This window comes from Bubalus bubalis, chromosome X (assembly GCF_019923935.1).
Source record: "Bubalus bubalis isolate 160015118507 breed Murrah chromosome X, NDDB_SH_1, whole genome shotgun sequence".
NCBI lineage: Eukaryota > Metazoa > Chordata > Mammalia > Artiodactyla > Bovidae > Bubalus > Bubalus bubalis.
Genome location: NC_059181.1, coordinates 40,789,430 through 40,806,760, shown reverse-complemented (window position 1 = coordinate 40,806,760; position 17,331 = coordinate 40,789,430). Strand labels below are relative to the sequence as shown.

The window sequence follows — 17,331 nt, the reverse complement described above, 5'->3', positions numbered from 1 at the left end:
GTGAATGTCTTGAAGTTGTTAAATTATACCTGTTTAATACTTTTATCTAAATTAGTGCTGTTTGCTGTAAATATTCATTCCAACAAAAGTAAGACCAACTAAGATTGTAATTTTCTCACAGATAATTAAGCTCTTTTCACACCCTTTGTAGCCTTAATATGTAGATTCCAAGTATACTAACCATAATAAAGATGAAAAGGGTATTTATATTAGCCTAATCAATTTGAATTTTGGAATAATCAATCAACACATCAATTAAATGTATATTTAGCATCTCGTGTGCACAATGGATAGTGAATCAAACACTTCTTTAAATGCAAGACACATTGCTAATGACATTTTTCTGAATTCATATCACATTACTGTTTCAGGTAGGACTATTTAATCTGGAAAATATTACTTTTATTCTTTTGTCTTAGTTTTATAATGCTGTGGAGTTAATATTTACTTGTTTTGTGGTAAGAGGTACGTTAATAGACTTTTTTTTAATCTTATGATTTCATCTGCTTAGAAAATATCAGGAATCATAATTTAAGCATAATTTTATTAAAAAAAATTTTTTACAGTATCATTCTCTCCCTTTTCACTTCACTGTCTGTTATCTTCTAAACTTCCCAACATATTAAAGAGAGAAAGGCATGGTGAGACTGTGAAATGGAATTTCAAATGCTGTTGATATAACATAAAGACATAGAAAGATAACCTCAAAGAAGTCACACATGAGAAGCATCTCACAAGAATACGGAAGTTTGGGCCCCAGAAGACTAACGGGGAGCGTGAAAAGTCACTGGAGGCCAGTGCTACACACTAGCTAGTGGGGAGGGAGGCTGCACAGGTTAATACGACTAAAGGGGCCACATACCCAAAGTGGGAGGCACAGAGGAGGCACAGCATTATAAGTGTTCAGGGTATTCAGGGAAGGGGTCAGGAAACACTGGTATAATACAAATGTCAGCTATTTAAATAGGGTTGCAGCAGACTGAAAATTTGGTTTGAGGGAAGAATATATCTAGAATGCCAAATTTGGTACTTTAGATATTAGGGTATAGAGAGTAAAAAGCTACTGCAAGCTTTCGAGTGATGCAAAATTATATGAGCAGCATGCTCCTGTAATTCCTTTGGACACTGTGCACGGGTGGGTTACCTGTCAGGATACAAGCAGTAGAGGCAAAAAGGTCCTATAGAAGCTGGTCTGTCCCGTCAGGAAGTGACAGGGGCCAGAACTGGGGAGTCACAGTGGGAGTGGGAAAGAAGTATCCAAACTGAGAGCAATTAAGGAAAATTGATGAGGCTTGGTGAGTCATTGGAGATATTCAGAATTAGGAAGGCTACAGAAGGGTTAAAGCCTGTAGAGTAGAAGTGTTTAGATTTAATTTATTTGAGATTTTCCTGGTTCTTAGTATGAAGAGTAATTTTGGATAGTGTGCTGGGCATTTTTAGTATGTTATGAGACTATGATTCTTATTTAAATCTTCTATTTTGGTAGGCAGTTAACCCAGTTGGATTCAGAACACACGTCCTAGACCATTTGTACACACTATGATTCAAATGCCAGTTTCGTTTTCAATGTCTTTGCAGTACTTATCTAGTCTGCCCTTCTTGTATGCTACCCAGGGGCTCACCAAGTGTTGGTGAGGACGTTGAACAATGGGAACTCATACCTGTTGTGGGAATGTAAAATGGTACAGCCACTTTGGAAAACTGTTGCACAGTTTCTTAAAAAGTTAAACATATTCTTATAAAATGACCTAGCCATTCTACTCCTACATGTTTACCTAAGAGAAATGAAACTTAGGTCCATACAGAGAATTGTACATTAATGTTCATGGCATCCTTATACCTAACAGGCAAAAACTGGAAACAACCCAGGGTGCATCAACAGGTGAATGGATAAACAAGTTATGGTACATCTATTCAATAGAATGGGCTTCGCTGGTGGCTCAGACAGTAAAGAATCTGCCTGCAGTGCAGGAGACCTAGGTTCGATCCCTGGGTTAGGAAGATCCCCTGGAGGAGGGCATGGCAACTCACTCCAGTATTTTTGCCTGGAGAATGCCCATGGACAGAGGAGCCTGGCGGGCTACAGTCTATGGGGTTGCAAAGAGTCAGACACAACTGAGTGACTAAGCGCAGCACATTCAATGGAACACCCCCAGCAATAAAACAGAATGAACTATTGATACAGGCAACAATGTGGGTGAAGCTAAAATATTTAGGCAGAGTGAATAAAGTTGGATAATAATTAATATGTACTGTATTATCCCATTTATGTCAAATCCTAGAAAATGCAAACTAATCTAAAGTAACAGAATAGATCAGTGGTTGCCTGGGGATGGGGAAGGGGGTGACAAAAGAGACACAAGAAAGATTTTAAGAGTGTTGGATATGTCCATTATGGTTGTGGGGATGGTTTTATGTTTGTATACGTATGTCAAAACTTATCCCATCGTATATGTGCAGTTAATTGTATGCTAATTATACCTGAAAAAGTAAAACTTCTTCAGGAAGACAAACTACATTCAGAGTCTATCTCCCTTTCACTGTCTTTATTGTTTCCATCTGGTTTTATCCACCTTCATTTCCCCCCTGGATTACTACAATAACCTCCTAACTGTTCTCCATGCTTTTTTTTTTAACTCTCTCCCCTTTCCAGTCTAGTCTCAACACAACAACTGGAGTATTCCTCTACATTGTCAGATCATGTCACTCCAGCTGCAAACCTCCCAGTTGCTCCATCTCCCACTCAAAATAAAAGCCAAAGGCCCCTGGTGGCCTGCACCAGCCTTGCCACTTCTCTAGTCTGATCTACTATTTACTCCACACATGAGTCTCCTTGCTATTTATTGAAAATTTCAGGCACACTGTCTCCTTTGAAAGGCCTTTGCACTTAGTTGTTCTATCTGCCTAGACCACTTTCCTCACCTCTTGGATGTCACGTTCTCAGTTGGGTCATACTTTGACCACCCTACTTTAAATTGCAATGTACCTTTACCCTGAATTCCTTTTTGCTTTATTCCATAGCACTCTTAACATACTCTATAATTTCCCTTCTTTGTATTTTCTTATCTTCTCCCATTAAAATATGAACGACATCAGGGCCAGAATCTTTGTTAAGGTTTTGTTTACTTGTTAATCCCAAGTGCATAGAACGATGCCTGGCACATAGTAGGTACTCGAGAAATATTTCTAAAATAAGTACCTGTAGCATAAAATCTTCAAGATACATTGACAAATTAGAACCAAAGAGGGCAATGAGGAGAATGACAGGAGATTTGAAATACACATGAGAAGTTGGCAACTGGAGATGTTACCACAGAGAAGAATAGATTCACTGGAAGCATGAACCCCCTCGTAACTACTAAAGGGGTATTATATGGAAGAGGGATTGTGTTTACTCTGTGATGCCCAAAGTCCAGACAAGCCACAGGTGGGCCGAATAAGAATTTTTTCACGTTTTTACAATTGTAGTGGGCTGCCATAAAGTAATACTCTCCTACTGTATGAAGTCAAACAGAGTGATCATCCATCAGAGATTGAAGGAGATCCCACATGGAGAAATGGTTGGATTAGAACGGGCTTGATAAGTTTGTCCTAGTTTGAAGATACTGTGACTTTTCTTTTAAAATCCAGTTATTCTTGACAACTCAGAATGCTGAATTAGTTGTGAGTTAATTTCCTAAAGGCTCGTTTTACCTGACAAGATTGTGTCAACTTCATGCCTTCATAATAATTATGATGAATTATTTTAGCCACATAGCCATGTATCTGAAAAATTACATGGACCATTATTTTAGCCCTTTGTTATTGATGAAGATGAAATACTATTTTACTATCAGTTTTGACCTTCATATCCAATTGGGCTTGTTGTTTATTTTAAATTTAGCTTCTTCACTTTTTTAAAGAGCTATGTGTGTTTATTATCTTTCATATTTTTTTAGGAGCGGGATCGTTATGCCTACAAGATTCATCTTCCAGAAACAGTAGAGCAACTGAGGAAATTCAATGCACGGAGGAAACTAAAGGTAAATTAAAGAAATCAGCAAAAAGCCAGACAGAGGCATTTGCTGATTTTTTTATTCTGTTTCAATGCCCATAAATATTATACTGGTGTTGGCTGTAGTTTTCCTACAGCCAAATTCTCAATGCCAAAATTTACCATTATTTCAATAAGATTTGGGGTTTTTTTAATAATGTAAGGTAATATCTAAGTAAATCCCAGCAATAAGTTATAACAAATGGAAGATGAATCACATTTTAGAGTTATATTATCTTAAAAAATTCATAGCAGAGATATAATTACTTTAAAAATAGGAACTTGCTATTACCCACTATTGTTGAATTTTAATCTAGGCCACATTTTCTCAAACTTAAATATTTTGACAGAAAACATAAGTTTAGTTCAATGGAAACAACACAAAATTAGAATTGGAACTAGGATTGAACAACCATCAAAAAGCAGTAAAAATCGCCACAAACTTGGTCTACTAGAAAATCTTTCCAGATCACTTTTCTCACTTTTTCTTTATTCTTCCTAGGATACCCTTCTCCCATTTACCATACTCCCTATCCTCCAAACCACTGGAAAAGAAAAAAAGCACTATTACTTCATTTGGACAGCCCATTTGACTTTAAAAGGTTTTTGAGGTTTTTGAAAAAGACCCAGAATAAGATAATGGAATCTTTACAGCACTGGACAAAAATCTTAAGGGACAGCATTTCCCTCCTCCCTGCAACAAAGGAAACGATTATATTATGGTCTTAAAATTAACTCAGGTTTGACTTACTTTGATTACTATTAAAAAACTTAACTCTGTCCTCTAAGTGGTTGATTAGATAAGAGTCCTCCTTAGCCATGTGACTCCTGAAAGCTGTAAAACTTTTCTTTATAACTATTTTCAGATACATCGTAAGTTGCAATAATATTTATTCATTCACTAGTAGTTGACCCTTGAAATATGTTGTGAATGATTGCCTTCAACTCTAGATTTATAAGAATGTTTTTATGAATTTTTGGAAAACTATGTAAGCCATAATATTATCACACAGAGCTGAATTGGCCAACCTATTAGCCACTAGCTGCATGTAACTGTTAAAATCTAAGTGAAGTAAAAGGATTATTTTTTAATACTTTTTTATTTGGCTGCATCGGGTCTAGATGCAGCACACTGGCTTCTCCCAGTTGTGGTACATGGGCTCAGTAGTTGTGGTGTGCAGACTTAGTTGCCCCGCAGCATGTGGATTGAACCTCCGTCCCCTGAATTGGCAGGCAGTTTCTTAACCACTGGACCACCAAGGAAGTCCCCTAAATTAGTTAAAATTATTAATTTGTTGTTGTTCAGTCACTCAATCATGTCTGACTCTTTGTGACCCCATGCCAGGCTTCCCTGTCCTTCACTATCTCCCAGAGTTTGCTCAAACTCATATCCACTGAGTCAGTGATGCCATCCAACCATCTCTTCCTCTCCAACTATCTTGTTCTCTGTAATCCCTTTCTCCTCCTGCCCTCAATCTTTCCCAGCATCAGGGTCTTTTCCAGTGAGGCGGCTCTTCAAATCAGGTGGCCAAAGTATTGGAGTTTCAGCTTCAGCATCAGTCCTTCCAGTGAATACTCAGGGTTGATTTCATTTCGGATTGACTGGTTTAATCTCCTTGCTGTCCAAGGGAGATATTAATCATTACATTATTTAAATTATTAATAAATAAAAGATCTGTTCCTCAGTCACACTAGAACATTGCAAGCGTTCAATAGCCTAGTGGTGCTGTATCAGATAATGCAAGTATAGCCTGTTTCCATCACTGCAGAAAGTTCTACTGGAGAGTACAATTATAGAGTAAGGGCAATTCTAACATGTCACTGTTGGTGTTTATTATTCCCAGTTAGCCTTTCTCCTAGGTGATTTTGCAGTCAGGAGGTTCAGACTGGCTCTTCTCTATTTACTTTAAAAATCCTCGGCAGAAAAATAATTATTGATAACATGCTGTTATTGAGATGGTGCCCAAAGAAGTTTCCCAAGACTCTGGGGTTTTGTTTGTTTGCTTGCTTGCTTTACTATACACCTGAACCAGTGTAGGCTACAAAAGAAAAAAAAAATCTTAGCCAAAGTGAAATTTGGTCAGCCATTTTCTAAATTAGTTTCTTTCCCAAAGAAGCTATTAACTATACCTCTGTCTCAAGTCTTTCCTGAAGTCTTTTTCACTCTGATGTTGCTTTGGCATATGTGACATTACCCTGTCTGAGACTGAACCTCTCATTGCCCAAGTACAAGCCTTTTACCGCAGGGCTCAGGCTTGCCTCATCACGAGAAATACATGCTGTATTTCTCCCAGTGCCACAGAATCGGACTTGGGCCTAAAATAGCCAAAGTGGTGACTAAGATTCATTTGGACAGGATCAAGCTGTCACAGCAGAGAGGGGTCATGTGAATTTACCACATCCCTTTGCAGGCCTATTTAAAAATTTAAGACCCACCAAACAACCTAGAATTAGGAACATCAGCAGGCTTGTCATTGAGGTTTTTTCAGCTTCTGGTAAAGCTGCATCCCATTCAGTGATTCAGTCACCCTGGTTAAAGCTGGTTATACCTACTCTCCTCAAAAAACTTTCTCATTCTGCCATTTCTAGGACCTTCTACAACAAAGATTGCAACTTTCCTGGCTTTCAGAGCCCACCGCCCAATTTATTTTCACAAGTGAACAGCTAGGTACCCATCCTTCTACTCAGACACTATTTTTAAGCTCATCAAATGGTGGAAACAACCTAATTATTATGATTCCCTTTGAAGTGATTAAAAGGGAAGTTCACAGAAAGCAGTAGAAAATTGATTTTGTAACTAAGTCAGAAGTAGGAAATTTTGTAGCAAGAAGAAAGGAGTACAGCATTCAGAGAAAGAATGGCCTCTAGAGCTACATTGCCTGAGGTGAATCCTGACTCTGGCACTACCTGTGTAACCTTGAACAAGTTATTTCAATTCTCTGTGCCTCAGTTTCCTTATCTATAAAATGGGGATGATGGTGATAATAGCTAACTCATAGGGTTGTAAGGATTTAATGAATTAATATATTATAGCGGTTAGAATAGTACCTGTCAGTCATAAGTTCTCCATAGATAACCATTTTCTATTAATATTTTAGTGTTATTGTTTCATTATTATTTTAGGATTTATTTAATATGCTTGATTTGATCTCTATAAACAGCTGTAATTCCTAAATGGGATGGACTGCTTAGTGGGTATAGACTACTTAATGGGTTTGGGATGAAACAGGAATGGTCATCGCACAACATTGTGGCTGTACTAATTGGCACTAAATTGTACACTTTAAAAGGGTTAGTTTTATGTTATGTGAATTTACGCAAATATTCTTCTTAAATACTGGTTTTCACTTTTGCACATTTGAGAGATGTGATACATTTAGCATACTAACAGTAACTCACTGCACCACTCAACTCACCCAAGACACTGACCATCCCTCTCTCAGCCCCAGGCATGCAAGAGGTTGGAGGGGCATGCGTTGTTTTGAAAAAGCCTCATGGGTGATTCTGATAAGTTTACTTTATTGAGAGTCATTACTCTGAAGCACAAACTTGTAATGGGTCTACAGAATTCCATCATATGTACACATCATAATTTATTAACCAGCTATTGGACATGGGCATTACTTCCAGTTTTCCATGGCCATAAATACTATTGCATTGGCTCTATTTTTATTACTAAATCTTTGTACACTTCTGATTATATTGTTAGGATAAGTTTGCTACTGAAATTGTTGGCATCAGAATGTATACCTGTATTTAATAAGATATTTGATCTCTATAAATAATTCACCTTCCAAAATGCTTATACCTGTTTGAATAAATTCTAATGTATTTTTGGTAGTGAGTTTATTATATTTGCAATTAAACCTTTTTCCCATTCTGAAAATTTTATGGAACTGTTTTATGCCAGAAGGTAAAACATTATTCATTTTACTTTACTGAAATTTCAAGACTATCGCTCATTATTGGTTATAATAATGTCAACACTCAGCAATCAGAAATTGTTCCTTTCCACATTTATACATTCATTTTGGCATTTAACCTGTTCAGCAGCCTACAGGATACAACAAATCCCTGATGAGAAGATTATTTGGACAATTATAAAGCATTAACATCATTTTCAGACTATCGTTTGAACTGTAGGTTTTAAAATGTTTATAGAACCCTGCATGTGATTGAATTATCACCCATTTATTTTTATTTTCCTTTCTTTCATTATTTTATTTTACATCTGTGAATGATAATGGAAAAACTCTTTTCCCCATTTTGGTTATCAGACATTTCATATGTTGAATTTTTCCCCTCCTTTTATTTCATACCAACCTCTAGAATTTTTTTTTATTGGAATAGAGTTGATTTACAAGTTGCATTAGTTTCTACTGTACAGCAAAGTGAATCATGTGTACATATACATATATCCCTTCTTTTTTGGATTTCCTTCCATTTAGAACACCACAGCTGAGCTCTATTAAACTGAGCTTAATACTTCAGTTTTTTTAAATCCTCTAGAAGCAATGCTTCTTATATAAACTACATAGTCCTGAGCACGGGACTGCTGCTGCTGCTGCTAAGTTGCTTCAGTCGTGTCCGACTCTGTGCGACCCCATAGACGGCAGTCCACCAGGCTCCCCCGTCCCTGGGATTCTCCAGGCAAGAACACTGGAGTGGGTTGCCATTTCCTTCTCCAATACATGAAAGTGAAAAGTGAAAGTGAAGTCGCTCAGTAAGTGTCCAGCTCTTCTTGACCCCATGGACTGCAGCCTACCAGGCTCCTCCGTCCATGGGATTTTCCAGGCAAGAGTACTAGATATGAGTATTGTATTTTCCCAGACTGAATATTAGGATGCATGGGACAAACTGTGTGCTCCAGGCTGTCTGAAAAATCTGTGCTCTATGGGTATGTGTCTCTTAAGGAGGCATTCCTGTACTCTAACCCTGGGTGCCATTTACATGAAGGAGTTACGGTGCAAGGAGGGGTGGGGGACGCAAAAGGGCTGTGGGTGCCTGAGCTTGTCTATCTAGGGAAGAGGCTCAGGAGGGAATCTGTTCTAGAAACCATCCTCTTTGGTTCATGAATTAGAAAGCAAATTTCCCTGTAGTGAAGTATGTCAAAGATATTCTGTACAAATAGAAGTAATATCCTATATTTGGGTAAGTTTATTGCAATCAGTTCAGGAAATGGTGAGCTGCAGCCACATAATTCAGTTTAGAGGTTAAAACCATTTATTCCTTGTATATACAGAAAAGGAGGGAGATTTCTGATAACTTCCTATAGTTTTCCATTATCGATTTTGAAGATTACAAAAATATAGCCTGCGTTACTTCTCTGACTTACAGTTGGTCTCCTGGGTTCCTGTACTTTGCAGAACTGGAAAAACATGTTGAGGAATGCTGTTTTCCAGTACTCACTGTCCAGTGCAATAGCCACTAGGCATATGTAGCTACTGATACTTTAATTTTAACTAATAAAATTTAAAATTTGATTTCTCAGTTGCACTAGCCACATTTCAGTTGCTCGATACCACATGTGGCTGGTGGCTACACTTTGGGGCAGTACAGGCATAAGACCTTTCCATCATCATGGAAAGTTCTGTTGTACAGCACTACTACCTGCCAGAGTTCTGAAACCCCTAAGCAGCATCTTTGAGAGGCCAGCCGGGAAGCTCTAATTAGCTGCCTTTTGTCAATCTGAGCTATCCCTGGTGGTTCAGATGGTAAAGCATCTGCCTGCAATGCAGGAGACCCAAGTTCAATCCCTGGATCAGGAAGATCCCCTGGAGAAGGCAGTGGCACCTCACTCCAGTACTCTTGCCTGGAAAATTCCATGGACAGAGGAGCCTGGTAGGCTGCAGTCCAAGGGATCACAAAGAGTCGGACATGACTGAGCGACTGCACTTTCACTTTTGCCAATCTTCCCCTTTCTGTCAATTCAACAAGAGCTTACTTAAGGATTTATCAAGGACCTTTGTGCCCTAATGAAAACCAGCACTTATACCCACAGTCCTCTCACTACCGGAGAGGACAGCACATGAGCACAAAGATGGCGGGCTCCAGCCACTCAGGGCAGTAAATCTGATATCCAAAGGGCACTTTTGATTCTGAGAACTGAAAACTGTTATTCTGGTATGAATAGTTACATAAATAATAACTGACATGAGTTTGATCTTCCTATATTTTGCAAAGCAATGTATGCATTTTTGATTCTGAAATGCAGAAATTTATTACTTCCAAAGCTAGTCTGGCTTTTGAAAGTTATTATATACATTAAAAGATCATCTTTATAAAATACTTTTACACAGACCCAAAAGGATTCCTCAGTTATTTATTCCAGGCAATTGCTCTTATGCTATGCTAAGTCACTTCAGTCATGACCAACTCTTTGCGATCCTATGGACCGTAGCCTGCCAGGCTCCTCTGCCCATGGGATTCTCCAGGCAAGAATACTGAAGTGGGTTGTCATGTCCTTCTCCAGGGGATCTTCCCCAGCCAGGGATCAAACCTGCATCTCTTAAGTCTCCTGCATTGGCAAACAGGTACTAACACTAGCACCACCTGGGAAGCCCCACAATTGCTCTTAAATATAGCCATACTGACTTTACCAACAAGTCTCATTTTTAATCTTCAGAGATGATAGCACAACCTCCTTTAATCACGTGTCCTGACTTAATTATGAAATTCTAGGTTTTAGAGTTGTGTTTAGACTGTGCTTAAGTATCAAATACATGTAGGCTAAGCTGACTAAACTGAATGATAACTTTGGCTGTGACTGCATGGAGAGAGATGGGAGGTTCTGATTTAATCAATGGTCTTACCTCATTATCATCTAGAACCTAATTCTTAAATGTAGTCAACCTCAGTCCTTTAACATTTCTGCCTTGAAGTGATTTTTCTAGCCATTTGGTCATCTCTCTTCAGCTTCAACCTCTCCAGGTTCTCCACCCTTTTTAAGGTTTTGAGTTCAGTATTCTGAATCCTAGTAAGATGATCCTCTCTCAAATTCTTATGTCACACTTTTATTTGCGTCCCCCTGTGATGCCTTTTGCCCCCTCAGTATATCAAAAAATGAGTAGATGTGTCCTCACCACTTGAGTACAAAGCCAGTGAGTTATTCTACATCTCATGCTTGTGTGTTTTGTATTTAGACTTTTAAAAATATACCTCCCTGCCCTCATGCCTATCAAGCTTCATGGCGTTTTTTTCTGAGTTCAGTTATGGATCACCAAAAAGGGAGTATTGGCTTTTGACATTGTCTTCAAGTCAGCAATTCACCCATGTTCAACTCTCCTGTTCCCTACTCAATAACTTTGTTGCTTCCTTAAGTGTGTACAGTAGTTTAATTTAGCAGAAGTCTGAGCTAACCATTTTTTGTTGTTGTTTGCTTCCCACTTCCTTAAATGAGACACAGAATCTTCTAGTGGGGAGCATTCCATTTTCATGTTTGACATATTAACTACAAATATGATTGTGCTTAATTACTTGTACTTCCCTTTTTCTTTGAATTTAGAATCTTCCTTCACATTTCTAGGTTAATTTGCTTAGTAGAAAATTGCATCTTTAATATTAGTTATCAGATTGTGAATGGTCTTAAGTCAAAATTGTTATGTTTTACTCAAAGCTTATGGGAGTATATCCTCTAAAGTAGATAGAAAAGCTTCTTTAACAAGGATTGAATAAAAGTGGGAAGGTTCAAGAAGTACTAGAAGATGTGGTTTTATGTTGTTATACCCACAGGCTCTTCAATAACAACAGCATAGTAGGGAGGTTGACAATATACAATCTGGAAACGAAAGCACTCACTAAGAGTTCTCTGTTGTTGTTTAGTCACTCAGTTATGTCCGACTCTCTGCAGCACTGCAGCATGCCAGGCCTCCCCGTCCCTCACTATCTCCTGGAGTTTGCCCAAGTTCATGTCCGTTGAGTCAGTGATACTATCCATAAGATGCTTATCCATAAAGAGCTCTATGCTTTCATAAACTAATGCATCTATCTTTCTATTTTTATATATAAAGTTTAATTGGACCACAGAAATAGCTGCTTTCACGCTGAATGGCAGAGTTGAATAGTTGCAGCAGAGAACATATGCTCTGCAAGCCTAAAATATTCACTGTCTAGCCCTTTACAGGCAAGTATTTTTGACCCCTGTAATAGTAAAAACCGTTGAACTGAAGAAAGTAGTCAGAAGACCTCAATTCTGTATTCTCCTGATCTGTCTCTTTAAGTTGGCAGCAACCTTAAGCGGTTAGTAAGCCCCTCTGGACCTGTTTTCCTCATCTGCTAAATACGTCTTTTTAGAATGAATCATCTTTACAGGTGACTCTCAAACTCTAATAAAATTCTATAAATCCATAATCTGTTTTGGACCCATTTTGCATTGAACTTTTGAGCCCACATGCAGTCACTGTGTTTCAGTTGAGTTCAGTCGCTCAGTCTTTGTGACCCCATGAATCGCAGCGCACCAGGCCTCCCTGTCCATCACCAACTCCCAGAGTTTACCCAAATTCATGTCCATCGAGTCAGTGATGCCATCCAGCCATCTCATCCTCGTCGTCCCCTTCTCCTCCAGCCCCTAATCCCTCCCAGCATCAGGGTCTTTTCCAATGAGTCAACACTTCACATGAGGTGGCCAAAGTACTGGAGTTTCAGCTTCAGCATCAGTCCTTCCAATGAACACCCAGGACTGATCTCCTTTAGGATGGACAAGTTGGATCTCCTTGCAATTAAGGGACTTCAGGAGTCTTCTCCAAAACCACAGTTCAAAAGCATCAGCTTTCTTCAGAGTCCAACTCTCACATCTATACATGAGCACTGGAAAAACCATAGCCTTGACTAGATGGACCTTTGTTGGCAAAGTTATGTCTTTGCTTTTGAATATGCTATCTAGGTTGGTCATAACTTTCCTTCCAAGGAGTAAGCGTCTTTTAATTTCATGGCTGCAGTCACCATCTACAGTGATTCGGGAGCCCAAAAAGATAAAGTCTGACACTGTTTCCACTGTTTCCCCATCTATTTCCCATGAAGTGATGGGACCGGATGCCATGATCTTCGTTTTCTGAATGTTGAGCTTTAAGCCAACTTTTTCACTCTCCTCTTTCACTTTCATCAAGAGGATTTTTAGTTCCTCTTCACTTTCTGCCATAAGGGTGGTATCATCTGCATATCTGAGGTTATTGATATTTCTCCCGTCAATCTTGATTTCCAGCTTGTGCTTCTCCCAGCCCAGCGTTTCTCATGATGTACTCTGCATATAAGTTCAATAAGCAGGGTGACAATATACAGCCTTGACGTACTCCTTTTCCTATTTGGAACCAGTCAGCTGTTCCATGTCCAGTTCTAACTGTTGATTCCTGACCTGCATATAGGTTTCTCAAGAGGCAGGTCAGGTGGTCTGGTATTCCCAACTCTTTCAGAATTTTCCACAGTTTCTTGTGATCCACACAGTCAAAGGCTTTGGCATAGTCAATAAAGCAGAAATAGATGTTTTTCTGGAACTCTCTTGCTTTTTCGATGATTCAGCAGATGTTGGCAATTTGATCTCTGGTTCCTCTGCCTTTTCTAAAACCATCTTGAACATCTGAAAGTTCACAGTTCATATATTGCTGAAGCCTGGCTTAGAGAATCTTGAGCATTACTTTACTAGCATGTGAGATGAGTGCAAGTGTGTGGTAGTTTGAGCATTCTTTGGCATTGCCTTTCTTTGGGATTGGAATGAAAACTACCTTTTCCAGTCCTGTGGCCACTGCTGAGGTTTCCAAATTTGCTGGCATATTGAGTGTAGCACTTTCACAGCATCATCTTCCAGGATTTGAAAGAGCTCAACTGGAATTCCATCACCTCCACTAGCTTTGTTTGTAGTGATGCTTTCTAAGGCCCACTTGACTTCACATTCCAGGATCTGGCTCTAGGTGAGTGATCATACCATCGTGATTATCTTGGTCATGAAGATCTTTTTGTACAGTTCTTCTGTGTATTCTTGCCACCTCTTCTTAATATCTTCTGCTTCTGTTAGGTCCATACCATTTCTGTCCTTTATCGAGCCCATCTTTGCATGAAATGTTCCCTTGGTATCTCTAATTTTCTTGAAGAGCTCTCTAGTCTTTCCCATTCTGTTGTTTTCCTCTATTTCTTTGCATTGATCGCTGAGGAAGACTTTCTTATCTCTCCTTATTATTCTTTGGAACTCTGCATTCAGATGCTTATGTCTTTCATTTTTTCCTTTGCTTTTCGCTTTTCTTCTTTTCACAGCTATTTGTAAGGCCTCCCCAGACAGCCATTTTGCTTTTTTGCATTTCTTTTCCATGGGGATGGTCTTGATCCCTGTCTCCTGTACAATGTCACGAACCTCAGTCCATAGTTCATCAGGCACTCTATCTATCAGATCTAGTCCCTTAAATCTATTTCTCACTTCCACTGTATAATCATAAGGGATTTGATTTAGGTCATACCTGAATGATCTAGTGGTTTTCCCTACTTTCTTCAATTTAAGTCTGAATTTGGCAATAAGGAGCTCATGGTCTGAGCCACAGTCAGCTCCTGGTCTTGTTTTTGCTGACTGTATAGAGCTTCTCCATCTTTGGCTGCAGAGAATATAATCAATCTGATTTCGGTGTTGACCATCTGGTGATGTCCATGTAGTCTTCTCTTGTGTTGTTGGAAGGGGGTGTTTGCTATGACCAGTGCGTTCTCTGGGCAAAACTCTATTAGCCTTTGCCCTGCTTCATTCCATACTCCAAGGCCAAATTTGCCTGTTAACTCCAGGTGTTTCTTGACTTCCTACTTTTGCACTCCAGTCCCCTATAATGAAAAGGACATCTTTTGGGGGTGTTCTAAAAGGTCTTATAGGTCTTCATACAAGACCTACAACTTCTTCATAGAAGACCGTTCAACTTCAGCTTCTTCAGCATTACAGTTTGGGGCATAGGCTTGGATTACCATGATATTGAATGGTTTGCCTTGGAAACGAACAGAGATCATTCTGTCGTTTTTGAGATTGCATCCAAGTACTGCATTTTGGACTCTTTTGTTGACCATGATGGCTACTCCATTTCTTCTAAGGGATTCCTGCCCACAGTAGTAGATATAATGGTCATCTGAGTTAAATTCACTCATCCCAGTCCATTTTAGTTTGCTGATTCCTAGAATGTCGATGTTCACTCTTGCCATCTCCTGTTTGACCACTTCCAATTTGCCTTGATTCATGGACCTAACATTCCAGAGTACATCATGAGAAACGCTGGGCTGGGAGAAGCACAAGCTGGAATCAAGATTGCCGGGAGAAATATCAATAACCTCAGATATGCAGATGACACCACCCTTATGGCAGAAAGTGAAGAGGAACTAAAAAGCCTCTTGATGAAAGTGAAAGAGAGTGAAAAAGTTGGCTTAAAACTCAACATTCAGAAAACGAAGATCATGGCATCCGGTCCCATCACTTCATGGGAAACAGATGGGGAGACAGTGGAAACAGTGTCAGACTTTATTTTTTGGGGCTCCAAAATCACTGCAGATGGTGACTGCAGCCATGAAATTAAAAGACGCTTACTCCTTGGAAGGAAAGTTATGACCAACCTAGACAGCATATTCAAAAGCAGAGACATTACTTTGCCAACAAAGGTCCATCTAGTCAAGGCTATGGTTTTTCCAGTGCTTATGTATGGATATGAGAGTTGGACTGTGAAGAAGGCTGAGAGCCGAAGAATTGATGCTTTTGAACTGTGGTTTTGGAGAAGACTCTTGAGAGTCCCTTGGATTACAAGGAGATCCAACCAGTCCATTCTAAAGGAGATCAGCCCTGGGATTTCTTTGGAAGGAATGATGCTAAAGCTGAAACTCCAGTATTTTGGCCACCTCATGCGAAGAGTTGACTCATTGGAAACGACCCTGATGCTGGGAGGGATTGGGGGCAGGAGGAGAAGGGAACGACAGAGCATGAGATGGCTAAATGGCATCACTGACTCAATGGATGTGAGTGAGTGAACTCCGGGAGTTGGTGATGGACAGGGAGGCCTGGTGTGAGTCGGACACAACTGAGCGACTGAACTGAACATTCCAGGTTCCTATGCAATATTGCTCTTTACAGCATCGGACCTTGCTTCTATCACCAGTCACATCCACAACTGGGCATTGTTTTTGCTTTGGCTCCTTCCCTTCATTCTTTCTGGAGTTATATCTCCACTGATCTCCAATAGCATATTGGGCCCCTACTGACCTGGGGAGTTCCTCTTTCAGTATCCTATCATTTTGCCTTTTCATACTGTTTATGGGGTTCTCAAGGTAAGAATACTGAAGTGGCTTGCCATTCCCTTCTCCAGTGGACCACATTCTGTCAGACCTCTCCACCATGACCTGTCCGTCTTGGGTGGCCCCACACGGCGTGGCTTAGTTTCATTGAGTTAGACAAGGCTGTGGTCCGTGTGATCAGATTGGCTAGTTTTCTGTGATTACGGTTTCAGTGCGTCTGCCCTCTGATGTCCTCTCGCAACACCTACTGTCTTAACTTGGGTTTCTCTTACCTTGGATGTAGGGTATCTCTTCACAGCTTCTCCAGCAAAGCACCGCCGCTGCTCCTTACCTTGGACGAGGTCGCCCCTCCTGACCTTGAACATGAAGTAGTTCCTCTTGGTCCTCCTGCGCCCGCGCAGCGGGTAGCTCCTCCCGGCCGCCGCCCCTGACCCCGGACGTGGGGTAGCTCCTCCCGGCCGCCGCCCCTGACCCCGGACGTGGGGTAGCTCCTCCCGGCCGCCGCCCCTGACCCCGGATGTGGGGTAGCTCCTCCCGGCCGCCGCCCCTGACCCCGGACGTGGGTTAGCTCCTCCCAGCCGCTGCTGCTCCTGACCTCAGAGATGAGGTAGCTCCTCCCAGCCGCAGCCCCTGACCCCGGACGTGGGGTAGCTCCTCCCGGCCGCCACCCCTGACCCCGGACATGGGGTAGCTCCTCCCAGCCGCAGCCCCTGACCCCAGACGTGGGGTAGCTCCTCCTGGCCGCTGCGGCTCCTGATCTCAGAGGTGGGGTAGCTCCTCCTAGCCACCGCCCCTGACCCCAGACATGGGGTAGCTCCTCCCGGCCGCCGCCCCTGACCCCAGACGTGGCGGTAGCTCCTCCCGGCCGCCGCCCCTGACCCCGGACGTGGGGTAGCTCTTCCCGGCCACTGCCGCTCCTGACCTCAGAGGTGGGGTAGCTCCTCCCAGCCGCCGCCCCTGACCCCAGACGTGGGGTAGCTCCTCCCGGCCACTGCTGCTCCTGACCTCAGAGGTGGGGTAGCTCCTCCCGGCCGCTGCCCCTGACCCCGGACGCAGGGTAG

General features: G+C 41.0%; 1 protein-coding gene across 1 annotated transcript in view; it reads left to right on the top strand.

Moving 5' to 3' along the window:
- CASK (calcium/calmodulin dependent serine protein kinase) overlaps positions 1–17,331 on the top strand; it is a gene marked incomplete in the record, with an annotated part of 361,613 nt that overhangs the window by 254,025 nt on the left and 90,257 nt on the right. The window contains 1 exon segment of the mRNA XM_045164543.1: positions 3,939–4,022. Coding sequence (XP_045020478.1) covers positions 3,939–4,022 — 84 coding nt within the window.